Below are 22,392 nucleotides of genomic sequence, written 5' to 3' on the forward strand. Positions count from 1 at the left end.
TATACTTCGTTTACTTTCTGTAGCGATGTGACCTTCAGTTTCACCGGCGCAAAGTAGAAAAGAACAGCACTAGGCCAGAAAAGGAAGGAGACAACTCTCGGCAAAACTCTTAACCGGTGAGGAGCGTATAATTTGTGCAGTACTGCACGGAAAAATTGACCATTTTATCCACTACAATTGCATTGCTCAAATGTGCTGTTATTGATACCATTTACTACTGAATGTTTATTTTTATTTGAAGACATATTAAAGGCTTTAACGCTTGTTTTCGATTCGCACTACTATTCATGATTGAACAAAACTTTTGGCAGGTACTGTATGAAAAAGTACGTTTAATGAACAAGAATCGAGAGTATAATGAGCTTCTTTCTTCCTGCCTACAATTTTTCCAGCGCGCATCCAAGACATTGGAAGGGTCACATCGCTAGAGAAAGTAAATGAAGTATACTACGTCCGTGTGGGTCTTTTTGTTAGGATCAAAATCTGCTGATAACCATAACTAGCTCTGATCGTTCGAAAAAAAAAAATGTTAGTCATTGTCGTCCCAAAACAATCACTATTAGTTTTGGTCGTTTTATTATGTTTTCAAAATTAATTTGTTAGCCGTGGTCGTTTCACAAGTTCGCCTAGCCTTCTTCCAGTTTTCAGCGTAGCTGTATGAGTTTACAAAATGTTTATTGAATGTTTAAAAAATAAGTGTTTATTTGCCACACATTATCGAGCATTAGATTTCAAAATATTTTGTGTAGTATATAAAAATGTAATTAAAATGTAACATTAGAGTACAGTTACTGTTTGTTTTTACTTGAGAGTTAACGTGGCACTTCAAATTACATTTTACATTAGTTTGTCGACACTTACATTCTTTGTCCATATCTACTATATTTATAAAATTTTATTTTAAAATTATATTATATTTATAACATTATAANAATAATAAAGTCGGTTTTAATAATAATCTAGGAATTTCATTAAACTCCGACAAATAATGTAATTGACACATACTCCATTACATTCCTAACTGACCTTATATTTTTAATTAGAAAAATGGCTTCGCCAGGGTTATGTTGTTTTGGAGTTGTGCCTTCCTTATATGTTGCTTGACTTTGGATAGTTCTCTTAATTATTACCTAGCGTTTACATAGTAAACAAAAAAGAAATAAATAAAATAATAATCGTCGCCTTCAATAAAAAGAAGTCACTTCTATGCTCGCAAACGGTTAATTTAGAAATTTGAAAAATGTTGTTAGAGGTGTATGTTTGGAGCACGGCGGTTTGCAGGTGCGAAACATGTACAGTGGGCGCGGCGAAAAAGAAAAGGTTAGAAGCGTTCGAAATGTGATGTTATGTCATTATGTTTTTGGTAGATAACTATGGTCACACAGTTTTACAGCTGGACACTATAAAATATATAAAGTATGGACAACAGTGTGCCAACCACCTAATTATTTATCTAATATTTTATTTTTTNTATGCTCGCAAACGGTTAATTTAGAAATTTGAAAAATGTTGTTAGAGGTGTATGTTTGGAGCACGGCGGTTTGCAGGTGCGAAACATGTACAGTGGGCGCGGCGAAAAAGAAAAGGTTAGAAGCGTTCGAAATGTGATGTTATAGGCGAATGATGAGGATAACGTGGGTAGAAAAGGTTAGAAATGAAGAGGTATTGGAAAGAATAGGAGAACAGAGGACTCTATGGAAGTCAATAAGGAATAGGCAAGACACCTTGTCGGGCATGAAGATCTAGTCGGAAACATGTTAGAGGTAGAAAGGGTAGTTAGGAGGGGTAGAGGTAGACCTACATTATTGTTATTGATTAAATGATAAAATAATAATTAATTATTGGAGAAAGTTCGCAAACTCAAATATCGAATGGAAACTGAACTGAAATGAAATTAATCTTTAATAGCGGAAAAAAGTCGAAAACACATTTATGCGTAATCATCTAAATATAGATGTTGAAAAATACTGAAAGCAGGTCAATATTAATTAGAACTTTTAACTTAATTAAGGTTAGTTTCCTTCAAAAATAGTTCATCCAGAGGGTAAATTTTTAATACATTTGCTGTTCGCAATTTCCGTTTGGGTTTGGTCAACATTTACAAAATATGCCGAAGTGCAACAACAATTACTTATTTTCTATCTACTGTATAAACGTATATGAATTAAACTATGGAATACGTTGTAGGATACATTACGATAGTATATTGTAGGTCCCGAAATAGGAATTAACAATGTGCAAGTTGAAACGAATTAAAACGTAGGTTACGTAATTTAAAAATTCTTGAAATGGAAAGCCATGAACTAGGGACATGCAGGGAGAAAGAAGACTAGTTCAGCATCCTTACTACAAACTTATCATTTAATTTGGAGTTTTTAGGTAAATGATGTCCAACACAATAATTCTTATTTATACAGGGTATTTCTGAATTAAGTGGTAATCTTTGGAGGGTGTCAATTAGTTGCAATAGGTATCACGTGGTAAGTAAAAGATCTTCATTAAGGCATAAAGAAATTTATAAGAAAACCAGAAGAATTTACAATCCGAAGCCGGTCCTGGACGTGAATTAGCAGCGTACAGCGAAATTGTGATAACAACTAAACTGCTACATAGATGAACAATGTAAATAATGGCCGGTTGTGGAACGACTAATTAAGTAAATATTAAAGGATTTTTACTCCGTTACTACACATAACAATTTTTAGACGGCCATTACGATAAAAAGTTAATTAAATAGCAACTTTGTTCATAGCTGATAATATGCAGCACTATTTAAAGTACACCTGGACATGATATTAAGAACAGAAACGAATGAAAAACTGAACGTTATGTAAACATTAACATCCTCTAGATAGATAATTCTAATTTTATTATTGTAATCCCGCGCAAAAAAGCAGACGTCGAGGCGTCTCCCGGAATTATTGCAGGTTACTCTTAACCTCCGTATAGCATTTAAGATTTTTTGCTGATGAGGAACTCCTTGCTGGAGATATCGATGACCGTATAATTGCTTTGTATTCATCATTGTATTCGTAAATTAGTATTATGTCGTAAAGTTCTGCAAACGACTTTCACTAATCACATACACACAAATCTACAACGTTAAACGAACAAAGAACTACTCTAGGCTGACCATAAAATTAACGTTGGCAATTACACTTAATTTAATCTAACAAACAAAAACAATACATGAGTAGAAAAATATAAAGCGATAAAACACAGATGCTGCTAATCAGCTGTTGAATACGGCGTTGCGCTGTCGTGTTTCTCTGTGTGATGCTACCAGAGCCGGACTGGCCCTTTTTCTCGGAAATGGTGAACTTTCGGACCACCAAACATATACTAAATTTTTTTTAATGTGCCTTATTACCTCCTCCAAGCTTGCTAGTTATTTCAGAAACACCCTGTACACTTGTGCTTTGTATATAATCACCTAAACAGAACGAGAAAAATAAAGTACGATAATTAAAGGGAGGTTACCAATACTGGAATGTTGACAAATCGATACTAAACCTACCTCCAATAACCTAGTACTATATCAATTTACTTCTACGGAGCAACTTTGGTTAGTGGGTAATTTATCGAAGCATAGAAATAATCTATGGTGTGCTGATGAGAGCTAATAAGTTCAAAATAACGATTTACATTTAGTGGTCTCAATAAACTACTGATTTAGAAATTAACATCTTCTATAACTGAAGTTGTTTTAATCTAGCGTTATCTTATAGTGTCATCGATTAGTTTAGCACCTTTTTATTCTAAACTATGAGGATGGTGAAAAAGTTTCCAGAATTTTTAAAAATTCTACTGTGGTATAATTGTATTAAATAAGCACATTAATTGACGTAACTAAGCTAATAATAACTTTTATCAGTTCAATAGCCATAAATTACAACTAGGGTTCCCACTTGTACTTTATTATAAAGTATTGTACTCTATTTCGACTGTGCGTACGTTATACTTTACAAGACACATAAAGTACGCAAAAATACTTTATTTAAAGCCTTAAGTAAATATCGTAATTTTGTAAGCGATTATTCTAAATTTAGAGTATTTTTACATCAATAATATTGCACAGAAAAATGGCAAACCATATTTACGGAACAACCTGATTTCCGAAATCTGTTCAAAGTGGTGTCACTTTTGCTATCCGTTCCGGCAACTTCAGCATTTACAGAAAGAGTATTCTCTGTTATGAACGCAAAGTTAAAACTAATTAAAAATGAACTTTGAGTTTACTTAAATCTTTGTTTCCCATATGTAGAGGCAGTTAATGTATTTAAGAGCAATAGCAATTTGTTACTGGCTGCTAGGTGTAACAAAAAATATGTTTTTAAAAACAAAAAATAAAATACTTTATTTTTATGCCGAGTACTTTTTTCTTGAACCATTTAGTCGAAAAATACTTTATGTAAAGCCTGAAAAGGTGGCAACCCTAATTACAACCGTAATTTCGTCCTAAAAATTTTCAGCTGCCTTACGTAACGTACTGTGTTTTCGCGACTATTTACTCCAGGAAGGATTACACCGAATAACATATAGCTTTGTTGAGATCGGGCAGTTTGTCGGCCAAACGTGTCCTTCCCCCTAAAATTTTGAAAACACCTGTTCGAAGGCGGTCATCCTTTATCTAACAGGATGAGACGGAGTCCAGTTTTACAAAAGTACAAATCTGCCTGTTCCGAAGTGTGCGAAACAGAACGTCTGGAAAATTCCGCCGCTGGTAACTTAGGTTGAGAACCTGTCGCGTTTTTCCAGTCGTACAGGTACCAGCTCGGGCCATCGCCGAGTGAAACGGCCGACAGTTTTTGTGTACGGAGAGAAAAAGTTTAGAAAAATTACTGTAAGTATATGTTGTGGCGAAGAAAACTAAAAATTCGCCACTTGTTTTGATTCCTATGAGGGAATCGATGCAATAAACTGCTTCCTGTTTTAAAAAAGTTTATTATATCCAAAATGTATGTACAGATATGTAAAATTAAATCCTAAATCTACGTCGTGGTTGCTGTTTGATACGATTACTAAATCAACTGCTATATTAATGATTTGAACTAACGAAACTAACGAATGATATAAACTATATGTTGAAATAACTACTAACGAGATCTGAATATGTATCTGGATTGTTTATGTTCTTTTCTAAAATTGATCTCTCTTATAATATATATGAATTCTCTTAGAATGAAAAACTTAATCATCTCCCTCAAAGGGTAGTACCTATGCACCGACAGTCCAAAAGGAGAGGAAAACCAGAACAAAGAAAAGTAAAACGTGTGCGAGTCTCCTGTCGATGCATCGTCAAAGTCTCAAAGCTGGACTGGTGGTCCAAATGAACAACCCCTAATAAATTTATCAACTATACAAAACTATACAACTTAACTTTAGGAAAACGTAAAAACTGGTAATATTGGAAATATAATACAATAGGTCTTAATAGGAGAAACCAATAAAAGTATGAAACAGATGCGAACAGTTGTTACTAGTTTTTATTTTACTAGTAGCCGTAAAATTATAAATTACGCCGTCAATAGAACTGATAAAAGTTATCATTCGTTTAGTTGATTAATGAATTCATTTGTTTATGCACTGCTATTATTATAGGCATTACTGAAATATTTTAAGAAAATCCATCCCTCCGTAGTTCACAACTATTCTTAAATTTATGTGTATGCCAAGAGAACAAAAACATTCGATTTACAGAAATTTGACTGCATATCGTTATTATTGGATTAAGAAATAATTACAACGTAAAAATATGCTTAATTTGAGTATGTATTCGGTACAACATTATTTAATCTTAACGTGTCTAATTTTTGAATTAAATTGTTTTCAAAAATATGATGTTACGTCAAATTTGCTTCAAATGATAGTAGAACTGTTATTCGGGGAATCTACTATAGTATCATAAGAATATTAATGTTTCATTAAAAAAAATATCAAATTCTTATTAAAACTTGTTATTTATGCACTATTATTAATTGTAAGCCTTTAATAAGGATGCCGTAGTATTTATATTGTATTGTTTTATATAATTTCAATTTTTTCCATTTACGAATGTTATTTCAGTATTACCATCACAACACGTAAGCAATTGTTTACATGAATTATTTTAGGTGTCAAACGATTTCGTTTAAATGTCTTTCCAATTACAAAGTTTACCATTTCCATACAAAAAAGTCGTGACATGGTTTAGTACCCACTGTTTTTTATCATTTTCTCCATTATTACAGCCTATCTTAATAGATATAATTTTTCGAATACTTTTGCATACATACATACATCCTACGAAAGGAATTATTATTATGCATTCTAACAAAAATTTATTTCAATAAATTCTTATTGGCACAATAATTGAACAATCGCTTTGAATTGATATTTCACGTAACAATGGAAATAAACATGCGTGTATATATTCCGTAAAAAAAACTACTTAAACTGGAAATTAATAGGTGCAATAAGTCTATAACCTATTTGTTGATATTAAATAGCCTAAATTAATTTGTGTATTTTTAAATCAACCAAATATTTTCCGTGTACCTTGGTTTTTGAAAACAAACCGACTTTATTATTTTTTGCACATGTACCTACAATAAAACATACCTTTTTGTAGTTTTCTAAAAATTATATTACGGAATTTTTGTAATCACCACACTAACTATAATGGTCACGAGTTGAAAGACCCTTTTAAATACTGCAAAATGAGATAAATATTATTTAATGAACGTTAATGTAAATACAATTCGAGTGTCACCTATTGAATGTATTTACGTTCATGTCCATCAAATAATATTTATCTCATTTTGCAGTATTCGAAGGGGTCTTTCAACTCATTCTAATTATTGTTAGTATGAGTCTTGAAAAAGAAATATTCTTCATTTCTACAAAAACGTAATAGTATTTAAGTAAGTTATTTGAAAACTAAATGTTAGATGAGCACTAAGCGCAAACAGGCAAAGGGGTCATAGTAAAAAATTAAAATATAATAAAAGTTGGTTACAGCGTCACGCAAGGGATCGGCTATATTTTGACGTAATAACAGGACGTTGTTATTCACAGAGTGTAAACAATACATATTATTAGAATTAAAACTTCATGGTCGTCAGTATTCTGTAGAAACTGCCAGATTTAGATGGCGATTTCGTTTTCATTGGGTCTCGTCTGCACGCCGTGAACACTCTCTCCAAAATGTACACCAACTTTACATTCTTTCTACAAACCTCTGTATTCGTATGGTTCTTCTCGAACATTATTGAATCCCATAAAATGTAGCAATTTTGTTGGAACCGTTTATGCCGTGCTGACGAGATCCAATGAGATCGAAATCTCGTTCCACATCTGACGAGTGACGGATTCGACAAAATAGTGGCTACCATGAACTTTTCTATTTAGTTGTCTACCGCGTAGGGGTTGCTATGACGAGCTTAATTCGAAAAGTCAGTATCCTTATAAACCTTGTCGAACGTTTTTGAATCTTAATGTAGCAATTGTTTATAGATAGTGTAAGTAGATAGGATGCCTTCATTCGACCTAAAATCCCATGTATGAAGGTTTATTTCTGTCCTTTTTGTATCGTTGTACTCCCTCCACTCCTACTCTGGCGTCACTGCCATTAGCCATTTTAGACAGCTGTCATCGTCAGTTATCTTTGACAGCTGTCATCGTTAGCCATCTTTGACAGCTATCATCGTCAGCTAAGACTTCGCCCTGCTCCTTCTGAGGGTGTGCCTATGCCTTATAAATGTTGTATACGAGAGCCAGCAGCAACCAGCTGGGTAATAGGGCCTGCTTGCCTGCCTAATTACGGGGCACCACGATAGTGGGACAACGACTATGGATGAAGTATCATGGACATGGACTGCAGTAGAGCTGTACTTTAAGATCAGGAAGCAACAGATGAAGGGGCCTCGGGAAGTCGGAGCACCCGCAGAAGGATCGGGGCGAAGTCCAGGCAGACAATGACAGCTGTCAAAGATGCCTGACGATGACAGCCGTCAAAGATGGCAGATAGCTGTGACGTCAGAGTAAGAGTGGAGGGGGTAAAACGGTACAGAAAGGTCGTAAATGAACCTTTATAAGAAACTATATGGGATTTTGAAGCCGACCGAAGGTAGCCTTTCTACCAGATTAAACTATGCTGTTTATAGTAAAGAAAAAAAATTTTGGGTGTTTCATTCATTCAGCCAGTAATGCTGGTGGGCGGTCAGTCCCTCCGGACTATGCCGGAAGGTAGGGCGGAAGGCCCTCTTCAGCCTGCTTTCAGGAATAGTGGGAATGGGTGGGTGATGGTTCGGGTGAGAAAGATGAGATGGACGAAATGAAGGCAGAAGGGAATGAAAGATTATCTGTGGAATATTACTGCCTCAGCATTTGCCTAAATGGTCCAAGGAAACCACAGAAAAGCTTGGACCAAGGCAGACGGACTCGGAATGGAACCGGCGTCCTCCCGAATACTAAGCAATGGTCTAAACCTCTAGGCCATGCCGCTCGGTTTCATAGTAATTCATCAATACATATTATGTAACTTTTAATTTTTAACACAAGCGGTAATTTGGCTATACAGCTGAATCAAAGAAAACCTTTTGTCTCATCCAAATGTTCATCCCTTTTTAAAAGTTCTGATCAAAATTGCAAAATAATACTTGACAGCACTGCTTGCTGGTGTTTATTTAAACAAGTGAAGGTAACAAAATCGTTGTAACCAATTCATGTCCAAGTTTGTGCTTAATTTATGTTTACTAAACTGGTTTTTGTACTGAATTCGGATGCTCCCATTCAATATCGCATATGAGAAATAGCTGAGTTAACTTGAATGACATAAATGTCCTAATAATGAAAACACTCTTTTGAGACAATATTGACAAATTACTTATCTCTCATACGTAAATACGACAGCAGATATTAGCAAAAGTGTATACACATATATATGTCTAACTAATTTCAGCCTCTGTCGGTTAGCAGTTTCGACCTTTAAACTTGAGAAGAAAAAATATTACGTTAGTTTATGATGTTGTTTGGAAGTGAAATTTATAAGGACGAGATCACAATAATCGAAAAATAAGTATAAAACTCTCATTTGATTTCTCTGTTATACCTGCTTTTAATCTTTGAGATTTTCGTATTTAAAAAAATTTAAAACCCAATGCGATGAAGAAATAAATGAATTTGGTCTCAGGAATTACCATAAATACACTTTAACTAGCGGTTAAACTAGTTTTTTTAAAGATACTTCTTTACAGTATTAATTATTTCAATGCATGCATCAGGTTCTTCTTATTTTTTACAAATGTCCACTTCTCTTCAGTTTTTGCCATTTTTTTCTCATCCGAGATCCATATATACTACCTCATCTATAATTATCTTCTTGTATCCAACATTAACCTTCTCTTTTTTACCATTAGTTCTAACATTTTCTTCTTTCTTCCAGTCAACTTTTATGTAAACCTCCGTCTCCTATCGGCCTTCCGCTGTTTTTTTACCACCTGTAGCTTTTCTTCCCACTTCTTCATTTTTGACCCATATAGCTTCTGTTTAACTTTCCATACATCCTTTAGTCCCACCATCAGCCCCATCATTATTAGTCTTTCCAACTCCTTCTTCTCTTTATTCTCTTCCAACTCTATTCCCTTCTTTTCTTTTTCTAGGTCCATTTCCAACCTCTTTCTTTTTTTTTTGTTCTTTTGGTTGTTTCCCTACATGCTTTCCTATCTCCAATTCCTTTACTATCATCTCCTTACTTCTGATTTCAAGTTGTTTTTTTTTCGCTTTAAACCATTCCTCACATCTTTCTGCCTCTTTCCTCGTCTTCATCTAAACTTTTTTCCTGTTCTTATAATTTTTCAATTGTCTCCTCTAGTTTTTTCATCTTTTCCTTTATATTTTTATTTTCTTTCTGAAATTTATATACTTAGCTTCTGTTCAAAGCTTTCTCACCTTTATGTTTCTTCTAATTATTTTTCTTTACTTTCCTTTATTTTCTTTCAATTTTTACGGTTCTCTTCCTTTATTTCTTTTATTAATCTCCTTAATTACACCCATTATAGCTATCCATTTTTTTTTATCCACGACTTTATGCAAAATTTACCTTAGCTGAAGCAAATAGTAAGTTCTTTCTCAAAATTCCACACCTCCTCATAATGACAAAGGTTTTTCGGGATTATTAAACATCAATTTACAATTGGATAGGAAATAATGGACCAGTCAGGCGGCCTCCATGATCACTGGACCTATTGCGACTGGACTTCTTCTTTTGAGAGCAAATTAAAAATACTCGGAGTAAGTGTTGTTTGTTCCTATGCCTGGATAAAATTTGATTGAAATATAGAGACAAACTATTTTTTTGCACATTATTTACTTTAATATTCATGACAAGCTCGCATGTATGACAGAAAATTTCGTTATTTAAGACAATTATTGTGGCGGTAAATAGAAAAATTTGTGCTTAAAAAATTAGCAAAAAAAAACGTGAGTATCAGATTAAATGAGCAACACCCAGACGAAGACCCAGTAAGCAAGACTAATACCAATATCAAGTCCGAGACAGTCTTAGTCTTAGTCTTGTTTTGCTCATCACTATTAAAAATATATTGTAGAAAAATTAAAATTTGAATGAACTAGCAATAATCTAGAATGTTTAATTTCCAATTGGAATATTAATCTGCTTCAGGAGTATTATCATAGCGAGATGTAATTTATGTATCGGAAATAACTCTAAAGGGAATATTTTATTTTTATTTTTTCCGACATCACTATATTCTATGTAAACAAGTGCCTGAAAAATGTAAAAGTTGTATTTTTATAATGTTGCCAACAATCAAGACGCCAATAAATTTGTTTCAAAAAAATGAGATCGAAAAGTTACATTAATTATTTTGTATCTTTTATAGTTACCTAGTTGTCCTATACAAACATCGAAATTGGCCCACCCTGATCATTTATTTTAAAATTGTTTTGTAGTGATGCAAACAATACAAACATAGATTAATTGAAAAGTTATAGAATATTTAAAACAATATTCATGAAAAAGTCACTTAACCTCGCGAAAAAAGTTTGACAAAACGAAACCAAGTGAAATGGATTCGTAACGTTATTGGGAGTGTGAAAAACGTAAAACGAATTAAACTAAAGTAACAAAATAAGAAGGAAAATAACAAATTGTTTTGTCTATTGATGAAAGCTAAACGTTTTTGGTCTTTTGACAGGCTGTATTTTCTGAAAAAATGTCAAGAGAAGAAGTGTTTCTATTTCATTAGCTAATCTCACAAACCCAGTTTCAAAACGATTTTTTGATTTTATTTTAGGTTTGTAACTGAAATGAGTTACCTGCCATTCGAACAACAAAATGTTATTTAGATTTTTCATTCCCAAAAACGTAACAAATCCGTTCCAGTTGGTTATGATCCGGCAACTTTTCTTCGCGGGTCTTCAGTAACATTTTTATGCATATTTTTGAGGGTGCTCGCATATTAGTATATTTACTTTCATATATTAAATAACCAATTAAAGAAAAAAGTATTAAAGTGAAGTTAAGTGGTTTTTAATCACTTATTATGTGCTTTAAATAAATAAATAAAATAATTAAAAACGTGTATACATAATTGTTTTTTAAATGTTTGTATTGTTTGCATCACCTCAAATACGTAAAAATATGTACCATTACCTCATACGGAAACATACTGCCTTGAACTTAACTTTGAATGCTATAATTGCTATGATACTAACAATTATGATATGTAGGAAAAGTAACACTCTCATAAACATTAATGTTCGTAAAAATTGTTTATTTAGCCCTCCAATATTCTTTCTACAAAATTAAGCAAACAACAAATACTTACAATTAGTCAATACAAAAAGATCACAATGTAGTGTATTTTATATAACAAAATACGTGTGTTAAAGTACTTATGAAGAAGAAAATCAATATCTGTGACGGTTAATGTCAATAAATTACAATAAACAATGATTCTATTAAAATTATAATTGATAATACTATTATAATACAAATTAAGATAGATGTTTTACGAAACGGTCTTTTTGAAAACCACCAATATTGCTCTTTTTGAACCCTGTGAAAAATAAAATTATAAATTCTCGACGCTGTTATCCTTGATCTACTATTCACAGATTAAACCTTTGTAATTCACATTTTAGTATAATCGTATTAAAAGTGAAATTGATTGAGTTAATCGATTTAAAGTATGTCAGTAAAAGTATATTGCTCTTAATGTGTTGAGCAGCTTAATAAAGAACAATAATACGTATAAATTGTACAACTGATCTAGTAAAACCGTCAAACGTGGATTGTAATTTTGACTACTTTGTATCTCGTCAGTACGCCGGCAGAACAGCGACTAATTTGCATACTGGGTACAGAAACTATCGACGGCGTGATGATGAGATTCAAAGAGGTCGAAAACCTTTTGTTCTGTTAGGTGTGAGTTTAATTTAACAAGTTTATTACTTTAATGGTAAAAGGGTCACGTCAAACATTAATTAAATCAGAAATAGCAGCAAAGTTCTACAGATGACGTTCTCCACGTCATTTGTAGATATTCGATAAACCTTGTTTAAATGCAGTAAGTAAATTGTTTTAGAGTGAATAGGTTCTTATTATACTGAAACTGTTTTACCATAAAGCAACACGTTGTGTATTTATTTAACATGTGCATTTTGAAGTTCTTTTAAATACAACAGTTTATACTGTTAATACTTACTGAGGATTTACAGTACTGCTAATCGAAGAATTAGTTATGCGCGTTCTCTGATGAGAGGGCCTTTCGAGAGTATCATGGTGAGAGTCTCGTCGTGTTTGAGACCAGTTATCTGATGCAGATGAATTTTGGCGATTATTCGCGATCCTGGTTTCACTGTTTTTTCGTTTTTGTTCTGATTTTTCAAAAGTATTAAACTGATCGTTTGAGGGCGTGGAAGGTTTATTAACTTCCTCGTCTTCGGGAATCGAAGGAACTTTTAAGACCAACGGGTTGAGTTTAGAGCGCTGTCGTCTTCCATAGCCCTGCGATTGTGTTAGCCTCGTGTCTTTAATCTGTGATTCATGTATAATAGGTTGCAGCGAATGCCGAGTTTTTTGTCTTCTGGAAGATTCGTTTATTTCCCTGAAACTCGAAGGAGATTCTCCACTCATTGCATTTAGACTATAAAATAAATGATTTGCTATAGAAAAATTCTGACCAGTGACCTTAAATCATTTATTTATAAATAAACTAATCAAACTATTTTGTTTATATTCCATCTTTTCCTTATTTATGGAAATGGCATCCAGTCGACTTGTTTTCGGCAAAGCATATATTTTAAGTATGTACTTCATAAAGGCTGTGTCTCCATTACCGGAAACGACACCCGATAAGCTGACGGCAAGGACAGCGCAGGACACTCATCATCATAAAGTCGTCAGTCCTAACGCTGGTTGGACACGCACCTCCACGCTTTCCTATCCTGAGCTAATCTTCGCATTTCCCTAAAACTAGAATAACTCACATTTCTACACCTCCTAACTCCCGTTTCTGCCTCTAATATGTCTCTGACTAGACCTTCATGCCTGAGAAGGTGTCCTACCAACCTATTTCGCCTATGTCTTGTCTTATTGACTTTCATAGAGTCATCTATTCTCCTAATCTTTCTAATATCTTTTCATTTCTAACCTTCTCTATCGCCAGTAACACCACATTTCTAACGCTTCTAACCTATTCTTTTCCACCGCGCTCACTGTCCATGTCTTTCACCCATAAAACGCCGCGCTCTAAACACATACCTTTAACAACCTTTTACGAATTTCTAAATTTACCGTTTGCGAGCATAGAAGTGACTTGTTTTTATCGAAGGCGACTCGACCCTGCGCTATCCTCTGCTTTTTATCCCTACTGCTCATTCCGTCCTGACTGATCTGACTTCCTAGATACCTAAAATCAGCCACTTTTTCTAAATTTTCGTCTTCTATCTTTATATTCGCTTTTTCTCCACTTTTTTTTCCCTTGGATACCTAATAATATTTTGGTTTTACATTTATTTATTTTCATACAATATTGTTTTGTTAATACCGCTTCCATTTTATTTAAAGCTATCTCTAACTCCTCCGTGCTAGATGCTAATACTGCTATATCATCTGCAAATCTAAGCATACTAATCTTTTGCCCTTGCACATCTATCCCTACAGTTGTACTGTCTTTAATGATGTTGATGGCGTCTTCGATGTATAGATTAAAAAGTAGCGGTGACAGCGTGCATCTCTGCCTAACTCCCTTTCTAATTTTTACTTCTCTACGTTCTAGCCTCAGCTCTGTAACTGTCTGTTGTTCTTGATACAAACTCTTCTATCTTTGTAACTCATTCCTACATTTTTACCAAGGTCATTAACTAATAAAAATTGTAAGAACTGTAGATAGCCACAACAACTAAACTTATGCAGCTCATGAAAAGCGTTATATGTTCTTATAGTAGGGTATAAAACATGCAAAAAGCTATTGAATTAACCGAGAATAAAGCTCAGGTCAGCCTTACACCAGGCGAGTATTGTAACCACTGAACTAGTGATGTTCTTAACTAACTTAACTACCTACGTCAGTGGTTTCCAACCTGTGGCAAGGGGGACATGCACGTGTTTCCAAAATATCATTTTCGAATACAAACCAAAAAAGTCGAATAGGTGTCAAAAAAAATGAATCAGCAAAATAGTTATACGTAATCCACAATCCTCGCCGCGAAAATTAGTATTTCTTATAATAAATATTTATTGTATATTTTTACATAATATTGTTAGAAAAATTAAGGGGGCGCAACAATTTGTTTTTTTAAAGGGGGGCGCAGGTACAAAAAGGTTGGAAACCACTGACCTACTTCATGAACATAGTGAAAACTGGATATTTTGCAAACTAGCCAAATCTCAGTGTTTATATTAACGTACCCCCCTATCTCTAAATATCTTCCACTCTGCGTTTGCGCACACGCAGATGATCATTCAAAAAAATATCGTTTTAGGGTAATAATGTTTACAAACTTTGTTAACACCGCTCGTTCCAATGAGTTTACTTTTGGCCTCACACAAAAAGGTTCCGTCTAAAAAATTAAATATTTAAAGCTTCACTTGATATTATAATGAGTCCATTTTATTTACCATAATTCTTGTTGTTGAATTGAAATGTTATAATTTTCATTTAAATATTGTTCCATAATAGTTGTCAGAAGATAGATTACATTAAATTTATTTTTTTAAAAATAATGGAATTATTTACTTGTAGATAAGTTATCTGTAGTAGATAGAGAAGATCATACCTACATATTTACGACTTCTTATAAATTATGGAAGAGATGAATTAATTATTATTTATTTTTTGCAAGTAGGTATAGCGTTGTTGTAAATTTAATACTGACAAATAAATCTTTAAAAATTTAAAAATCGTTCTATGTGTACTATTTGTGTACCTACCCTATGTTTTATGTAGATTATATGCGTCACTTACAATACACATTTATGATGACAGAGCTTGACCGATTAAACAGGGGTCCTGATTCAAAAAATTANTAAATATGTGCGTAAGTATATTCATGAAACGTATTACGTATTACAAGAGGGCTTTTCGATAATAATAAATGGCGTTTTAATGGCGTCATTATTCGGTCGCTTTCTTTTCATTATGCAAATTTTTAATTTAGCGTGCCATCTGCGAAGTTTAATGAAATCTGAACCTTCGGAAGAAGCACACGTGTTTATCAACGTGTTAATTTGTTGTACGTCAATTTATTTCTCGACGAAAATACGAAGAAACAAAACAGTTGAGTGCACCTGTTTTTACCCTTATTACTGTACTTCATGCTGCATCAATTATTTTACGTGGGCACCCTGGTCAAAATGTCCTCTGTCAAACGTTTTGTCATGGAGCTTAGAAAAAGAAGATACATCTTTGGGCTAATTGAACTTTTGACCATAATATTTGAATCTCAGGAACTACTGTACTTATTCTACATAATCCTGGACTAATGCTTTTTACCTTTCCTTTAATTTTCTAAATTTACTTAAGTATAAAATATTTTTTAAGAAAACCTTACAGGCATTTGCTCTTTTTTTAAATATTGGAGTTTTTCTAGACTAATAGTGGTGTTCGCACTATATCACCAGCTGCGAAGATTGTTTGATTCATATTTTTCTTTTTGAAGTGATTGAGAAATAGTTTTTTTTATATTTATGTTACAATTTCTTCAGTTCAGCAACAAATAATTTTTCTATATGCTTCCTTATTTGCTTTTGCCGCCCGTTTTAGTTGGAAAAAAGACACTGATTCCAAAATAGTTTGATTACTGTGAAAGATCAGAGCCAAAATAGGGTTGCAAACCGTTTTAATGATGTAAAATCAACATCCATCATTTTATATCAAAATATTTACAATCCCATTTTGTTTCTGATTTTTGCACATTGCATAACGAGAAAGAAATGGAATCCATAATTTCTTTAGCTTTAGGTTCATCTAATAAGTGAAGTGAAGTTTTTCGAATCGTTTCCTAAGAATTTTGGATTATAGGCATTTATTAGCACACCACGATATTTTGTAGTTTTCCATTTAACGCAGCTGACGTATATCAATTCTATATTGTTTTGGGGGCTGTTTTATCGTAATTCATAGAATTTCGTAGTTCCTTGCTAAAGGTATGATAAGTGGTGATTTGGCAGGTGCTGATGTCAATTTGGAACTTCAAAATTTCGTGGACCATGACATTGAACCCGAAAAATAAAGCCAATTCAATATTTTAGATTAACCATTTCCAAAGAGTTTAGAATTTTTAGATTTGCTTCGCCTTTGTTATAAGAAAAATAGAGAACAATGAGGACCTCCTGTGTTGTTGCTATTTCCAACTCTCCTTCCCTAGCTAGAAGAAATGGAGCAGTTTCGTACATAAATTTTTTATTTTTTACAATATGGCAGCGTGTGTTTTTATGTTTCCCACTATTTCAAAAGTAATACAGAAGCTCATATTAGCCTACTATGTTTTATAAACATTTTTATCCCTTGTTTTCTCATCTCTTTATTTTCTCACCTTGTTTCACCTGTTCAGTTTCACTTTTCCAAAAATTTTGAGAGATCAAATGAACGTGGAAAGTCATCAACTAAATTACAGTTACAAGCGGTTTAATTTTTATCGTGAGAACTCCTTAAAATTAAATGAACGTTTTTCATCAATTAAATTGAAAAGTACGTTATTTGCTAGTAATTAACATTACAGATGCACCTGATAGTGGTATGAAGGGTATCAGTTAACTGTGTAAATCAAATACCATCCTCACTATCGTTCCAAACCACATTAAGTCCTAACTTTGAATTTTTGTAGCATTAATTCAGTATATTACTAAATTAATTCTTGTTCAAATAGTTGTTAAAACACTAAAGCAATGAAATCTTAATTCTTGGTTGGCAGATTTTCAATGAAAGGGTTTTTGAAATATTTAAAATATGTAAAATGGGGCGACAATTAGTGACTAGTGTTCTACTTCTAGATTTATCTACAGGAATAACTTCCGCCTGTTTTAAGACTTCAGGTCAATATCCACTTATTTATTAAATATTGTCACAAGAACATGCAAAAATAAATAATTTTTAAAATTTCAAAATGAATTTTATTAATCCTCTTATTTAGGTCCTTCAAATTACCAAATATTTTATTAATCTCATCAATATTAACAGGTTTGAGGTAGATTACAGTTCGAAAATTTTCACTTTTATTTAGCAATTTTTCATCTTCTTTTGGCATAATTTTTATATTACTAGCACACACTGACGGATTTAGGCTTAATGCCGCCCTAAGCCCCGTGTGATATTCTGCTTTTTTTTGTGAAAGAGTGAAATTAACATCCGAATTGTAGTAACATATTTAAAAAAAAATTAATATGGATAAAAAGTAATATTACGACAAATTAAAATGTAAATTTAATTATCAGATTATTCAATGTATTTTATTGAAAATTTTTTATACGTTGTAATGGATTTTTGAATTCGTATTGCTCTTGATCCTAGGCGTAAATCCTTCACTGACTGGCTATTCTTTGTTAAATTCCACCTTGTTTTTTAAGTCGTTACAACTATTTTAATCTTCTTCTACTTTATGAAAATCTTTTGCTTGCTTTTGTAAAAAGTTATTACACACTTTGTATTCAATTGTTATGATCAGTACACTACAGATAACCTCAAATTAATGAGGAAAAATTATTGCAGTCGTCACGCCCTCGCCGGAAATCGAAGTGATAAAAATTAATTCACTTTAATGTACTGAACTTAACCCCACATAAAAAATATTATTCTAAAGTGTAAAAAACAATTATTTGCGTTTAATTCAGTTTAATATACCAGTAGTCATCCTCAATTTTCTCAAAATATGCTTAGTTCTATTTATATCAGTGTATGCTTAATTTGCGTTTAGTCTCTGTTCAAAATTTTGTATAACTGATTTTTTAAATCATTTAGTAAGTTAAAAAATGACTCATTTACGTAAAGAAGAGTGCACGTCATTCTGTACTCAAAACATGCCCAATTAAATTAAAAATAAAATTATTCTGTCTTAGTGTTTTCTCAGAAACTCATGGCTGAATTTTTGACGAATTTATTAACATGTATATCATTTAGTATAAAAAGTTGACTGAATTCCTTTATTTACTTACTTTATCGGCAAAGCATACAGAAAGTCCTGTTTTTTTGGGAAAGTAATCAAAATTTCCTGTTTTTCTCATTTCGGAAGTCAGATAGTTTATATATATCTGATCTTATATTCTAAACAGATCTATTTATATCGAAAACAAAATGAAATGAAGATTGTGATGATTCTATCCGTCAATCCGTTGGCTCATGCTCAATTCGCAACCGTCCAGTTTTGATGCTAGCTGGAGCCCTATCGATCGGCAAAAACTACCCCTAGCATCTAAACTTGATTCCTTCTGTGGAGGGAATTGTATAATTTGCGCTGCACTTGAGCGGACTGAAAGTTTACGTGGAAATTTGTCGACGTTACAATCATTCACTAACGTTTCCTTTCGACAATAAATATTCTACAAATTACCTTGTTATTTTTATACTTTGACATTAGTGGACATGCAGTTTAATAAATTTATCCGTAGTGCGTTTAGTTTGCGTAGTAAAAATGAATAAATCAAACATGGTATTGAGACATTAACCAAAATGGCCCAGTTCGTGACTCATATTCAGCCTACATTGGTAGAAGCCTCTCATCATCATCCACCTGAACATTATCACCACCATCACCATCATCATCACTATCAAAATAAAAAAGGTAGTCACAAAGAAGGTCAAAAATCCCATCAAGAGCATGCGGCAGTATATCATGCAAAAGAAGAACAGTACCATCAGGGGCACGGGCGGGACTTTCCTGTACTCCCGCACGAACCACATCACGCACACGAACATCACCACAAATCAAAGAAATCATACGAAGGATCGGATCACCAAGATCAGCACAATAAATATGGTGGATTCGCCGGACAGTCGAGTTTTGAACATCCGAAAAGAAGAGATTCGAATTACTATCAGGAAATGCAACTCCCATTAATTGATGCTAAAGAGTTTGATGTATACGATAAAGAATCTCAATTCGTTTCAAACAATGAGTTTGGCGGTAGATTAAATACTAGACCCATACCACCTCAACATATTGACTTGCGCCCTGCATATCCTGATTACCGACAGGTGAGTTTTTCTTTCGTTTACCTGTCTCTAATTTGATGAAAAGCACGTTTTACGTTATGTCTTGTCAAACAACAAGCATAAGCAACATTTCGATGACTTGTGTTTCTAATTCATTATTGCTAAATATTGCACCACATTCGATTTTACTTTCTACCCACGTATAATTCTGTTTGGAAAACAACTTCGAAAATAAGAAAATAGAAGAGTTTTTTGAATGATTTATTATGTTTGGCACATTTCCCAAAAAGATTTGTTTTCTAAAAATCCTTTGAAAACTATGCTAAAGAAAACAAGGGTTGTTTCTCTGTTGCAGCCTCAGCAAAATTTTGCGAGACGGCGGAATTATTGATTTTGGTCGATGTTGTCTCGACAGTCAGGCGACTTTGTTATTAGCGAAATATTTCTTCCTTTTCGTTCGAATATTACATATTTCATGAACATTGATTTCAATTAACGTAAGTGTAGGTGTATACAAAATAACGAAAGCGTGCTAGTACGAAAATATCCTATTATTAGTTAAGAAGTTTGAATAGTGATTTTTTATAAACCATTTCCGTAATTAATTGACTAAATTAAAATAAAACACTTGGCTAAGTTTCACTGTTTAATAACAATAACAAAAAGGTTCGATTATTGTTTCGAACAGTTAACAAGATTACCTGAATTATAACAAATGTGTCTTATCTACACATTCATATTTATCAAAAACTAGCATAAATGCATAACNTTCTTATATTAATGTCAACTTTTACAAAATGATATGGTAACCTGAAAGGGTTGAGACTATTTAAATTTGCAGTAGCAACAGCTTACAGAGATGTTTTTTATAAACCATTTCCGTAATTAATTGACTAAATTAAAATAAAACACTTGGCTAAGTTTCACTGTTTAATAACAATAACAAAAAGGTTCGATTATTGTTTCGAACAGTTAACAAGATTACCTGAATTATAACAAATGTGTCTTATCTACACATTCATATTTATCAAAAACTAGCATAAATGCATAACCCGTAATATATAAAACAAATCACCCAAAATTATATCCTTAATGTTAGCAACTACAATGAAGAATAAAACGATAATGACTACAGCAGGATAAGAGGTCAAAATCTGCCAACAAAAACATAAACATCCTGATAGATATTGAAAAGTTTATATTGAAATATACATACTTCCTGCTAAGATTTTAGATTCTTCAAGATGTTAAATTAGAAGAGTGTTTTTTCGATTTTATTTATTTTAAGGCGCAATTTAAATTCAATCTAAAAAAAAATTATAGAATAAATGTATATGATTCTTTTAATATTTTTTAAAGTTGCGACCATGCGACCTCTTGTTTCTTTTGTCAAAACTACTAAAAAAATTGAAAAAAGCAGTTTTTCGCATTTCTTGGAGTGTTATTTTGACATTTCAAAGAACAACAAAAATAAAAGAAACAATATATTTTAAAAGTTTGCCAATTTATTTGTTCCTAACCTAAAAATTTTGGCAAAAGAAAATAAAATGTTTATAAGCATTTTTTTTTTCATATTTTTTGAAATTGAACTGCGACTAAAAATTAAAAATCGCGTTTTAAACTATGTAACTATATATAACTCTCAATTTAACATTGGAGCAACTAAAATCCTAGCAGGGAGTATATTTTAATATGACCTTTTAAATGCCAGTCAGAATATTTATACATTTGTAGGGGCAGATTTTCAACTCTTATCCTGCTGTAATCCTTGATATAAAAGTCATCATTGTTAATAAACTAAATTCAAATAATATTAAAAAAAAACATAAATTAAATCAGAGCGGTGTTTACCATATGAATTGTAACAACTATAATTTTATTTATATGGAGCAGTGTAATAGTCATAAAAAATAGAGTTATTGAACACCACAACAACATTCAGAAAAAAGTCGTTGTTCACGTGTTTATTTTGAACAATAATTGTTTTAATGACGAAAAAGGTAAACTCTTACATGTATAATCAAGTATTGAAAAAAACTACCCGACTGGAATAGTACATTACGCATCGAGGTCTGAAAAGTGGATATTTCAGACTACGCCTTCGGCTCGGGCGGCAAACACGTAGTCTGAAATATCCACTTTTCAGACAGAGGTAGGTATACTATTTTTTGTCATGTTTGTGCGAAAAGCTCGTCATTAAATTGATATTTGGTGAAATAAGAGTAAATGATTTAGAGGTTAGAAAGACATTGTCATTGAACAACTGATTTCTGCGCATGCCCATAAACTTGAGCGCATGCGCTCAAAAGACTATTTTCATTTCCTCCCAACTAAAACACAGCTGAAAAGAGGCCATTTCTTCTCTATTTCATAGCATGCAAAACGAGCTTTCCGCGCTAACATGACAAAAATTAGTTAGTGGATTGGATCCGATGCGGATCAGAATTGCCTGAAGGCTGATCAGAAATAAATCAGGCTTTCTGATCCGGGTATGATGGAAAATCGACACGCCATATATATCATCAACATAGGATCCATTTGAAAAATCCATGTCGGATCTGTTTCTAAGATCCACGACGATTCCGTTTCTAAAATCCATGACGGATCCGTTTCAAAGATCCATGCTGGACCAATTCAACAGATCCATTCCCATCAAAATAATAATTTGAATAAACAAACTATTTTCTAATATGTCATAACATTACTAATAATTATTATTAAATTATTATTAATTAAC

General features: G+C 32.7%; 3 protein-coding genes across 7 annotated transcripts in view; 1 reads left to right on the forward strand and 2 right to left on the reverse strand.

The window, feature by feature from the left end:
• LOC108735758 (lysosomal alpha-mannosidase-like) overlaps positions 1 to 15,534 on the reverse strand; it is a 39,980-nt gene extending 24,446 nt beyond the window's left edge. Inside the window, exon 1 of one of the 3 annotated variants that reach the window (XM_025979212.1) lies at positions 15,440 to 15,534. The gene's annotated coding sequence lies outside the window, so the exon portion shown is untranslated. Of the gene's footprint in view, positions 1 to 6,600; positions 6,678 to 15,439 lie in introns of those variants that run through there. The other 2 variants (XM_018467895.1, XM_018467897.1) reach the window with 2 other exon arrangements.
• On the reverse strand, positions 11,763 to 15,527 carry LOC108735733. Its single transcript, XM_025979213.1, has 4 exons — positions 15,474 to 15,527; positions 15,011 to 15,069; positions 12,711 to 13,151; positions 11,763 to 12,062 (listed from the first exon to the last, which is right to left on the reverse strand). The coding sequence occupies exons 1-4, from the start codon at positions 15,480 to 15,482 to the stop codon at positions 11,936 to 11,938; spliced, it is 636 nt and encodes a 211-aa protein (XP_025834998.1). The 5' UTR covers positions 15,483 to 15,527; the 3' UTR covers positions 11,763 to 11,935.
• A 3,477-nt stretch (positions 15,535 to 19,011) lies between the features above and the next one.
• Positions 19,012 to 22,392, forward strand: part of LOC108735735 (ankyrin-3) — a 139,445-nt gene continuing 136,064 nt past the window's right edge. The window contains exon 1 of one of the 3 annotated variants that reach the window (XM_018467853.1): positions 19,012 to 19,697. In XM_018467853.1, coding sequence (XP_018323355.1) covers positions 19,173 to 19,697 — 525 coding nt within the window. In that variant the 5' untranslated portion in view covers positions 19,012 to 19,172. The remainder of the gene's footprint in view (positions 19,698 to 22,392) is intronic. The other 2 variants (XM_025979201.1, XM_018467854.1) reach the window with 2 other exon arrangements.

The sequence above is a fragment of the Agrilus planipennis genome, unplaced genomic scaffold (assembly GCF_000699045.2).
Source record: "Agrilus planipennis isolate EAB-ADULT unplaced genomic scaffold, Apla_2.0 scaffold32, whole genome shotgun sequence".
In the NCBI taxonomy this organism is placed as follows: Eukaryota; Metazoa; Arthropoda; class Insecta; order Coleoptera; family Buprestidae; genus Agrilus; species Agrilus planipennis.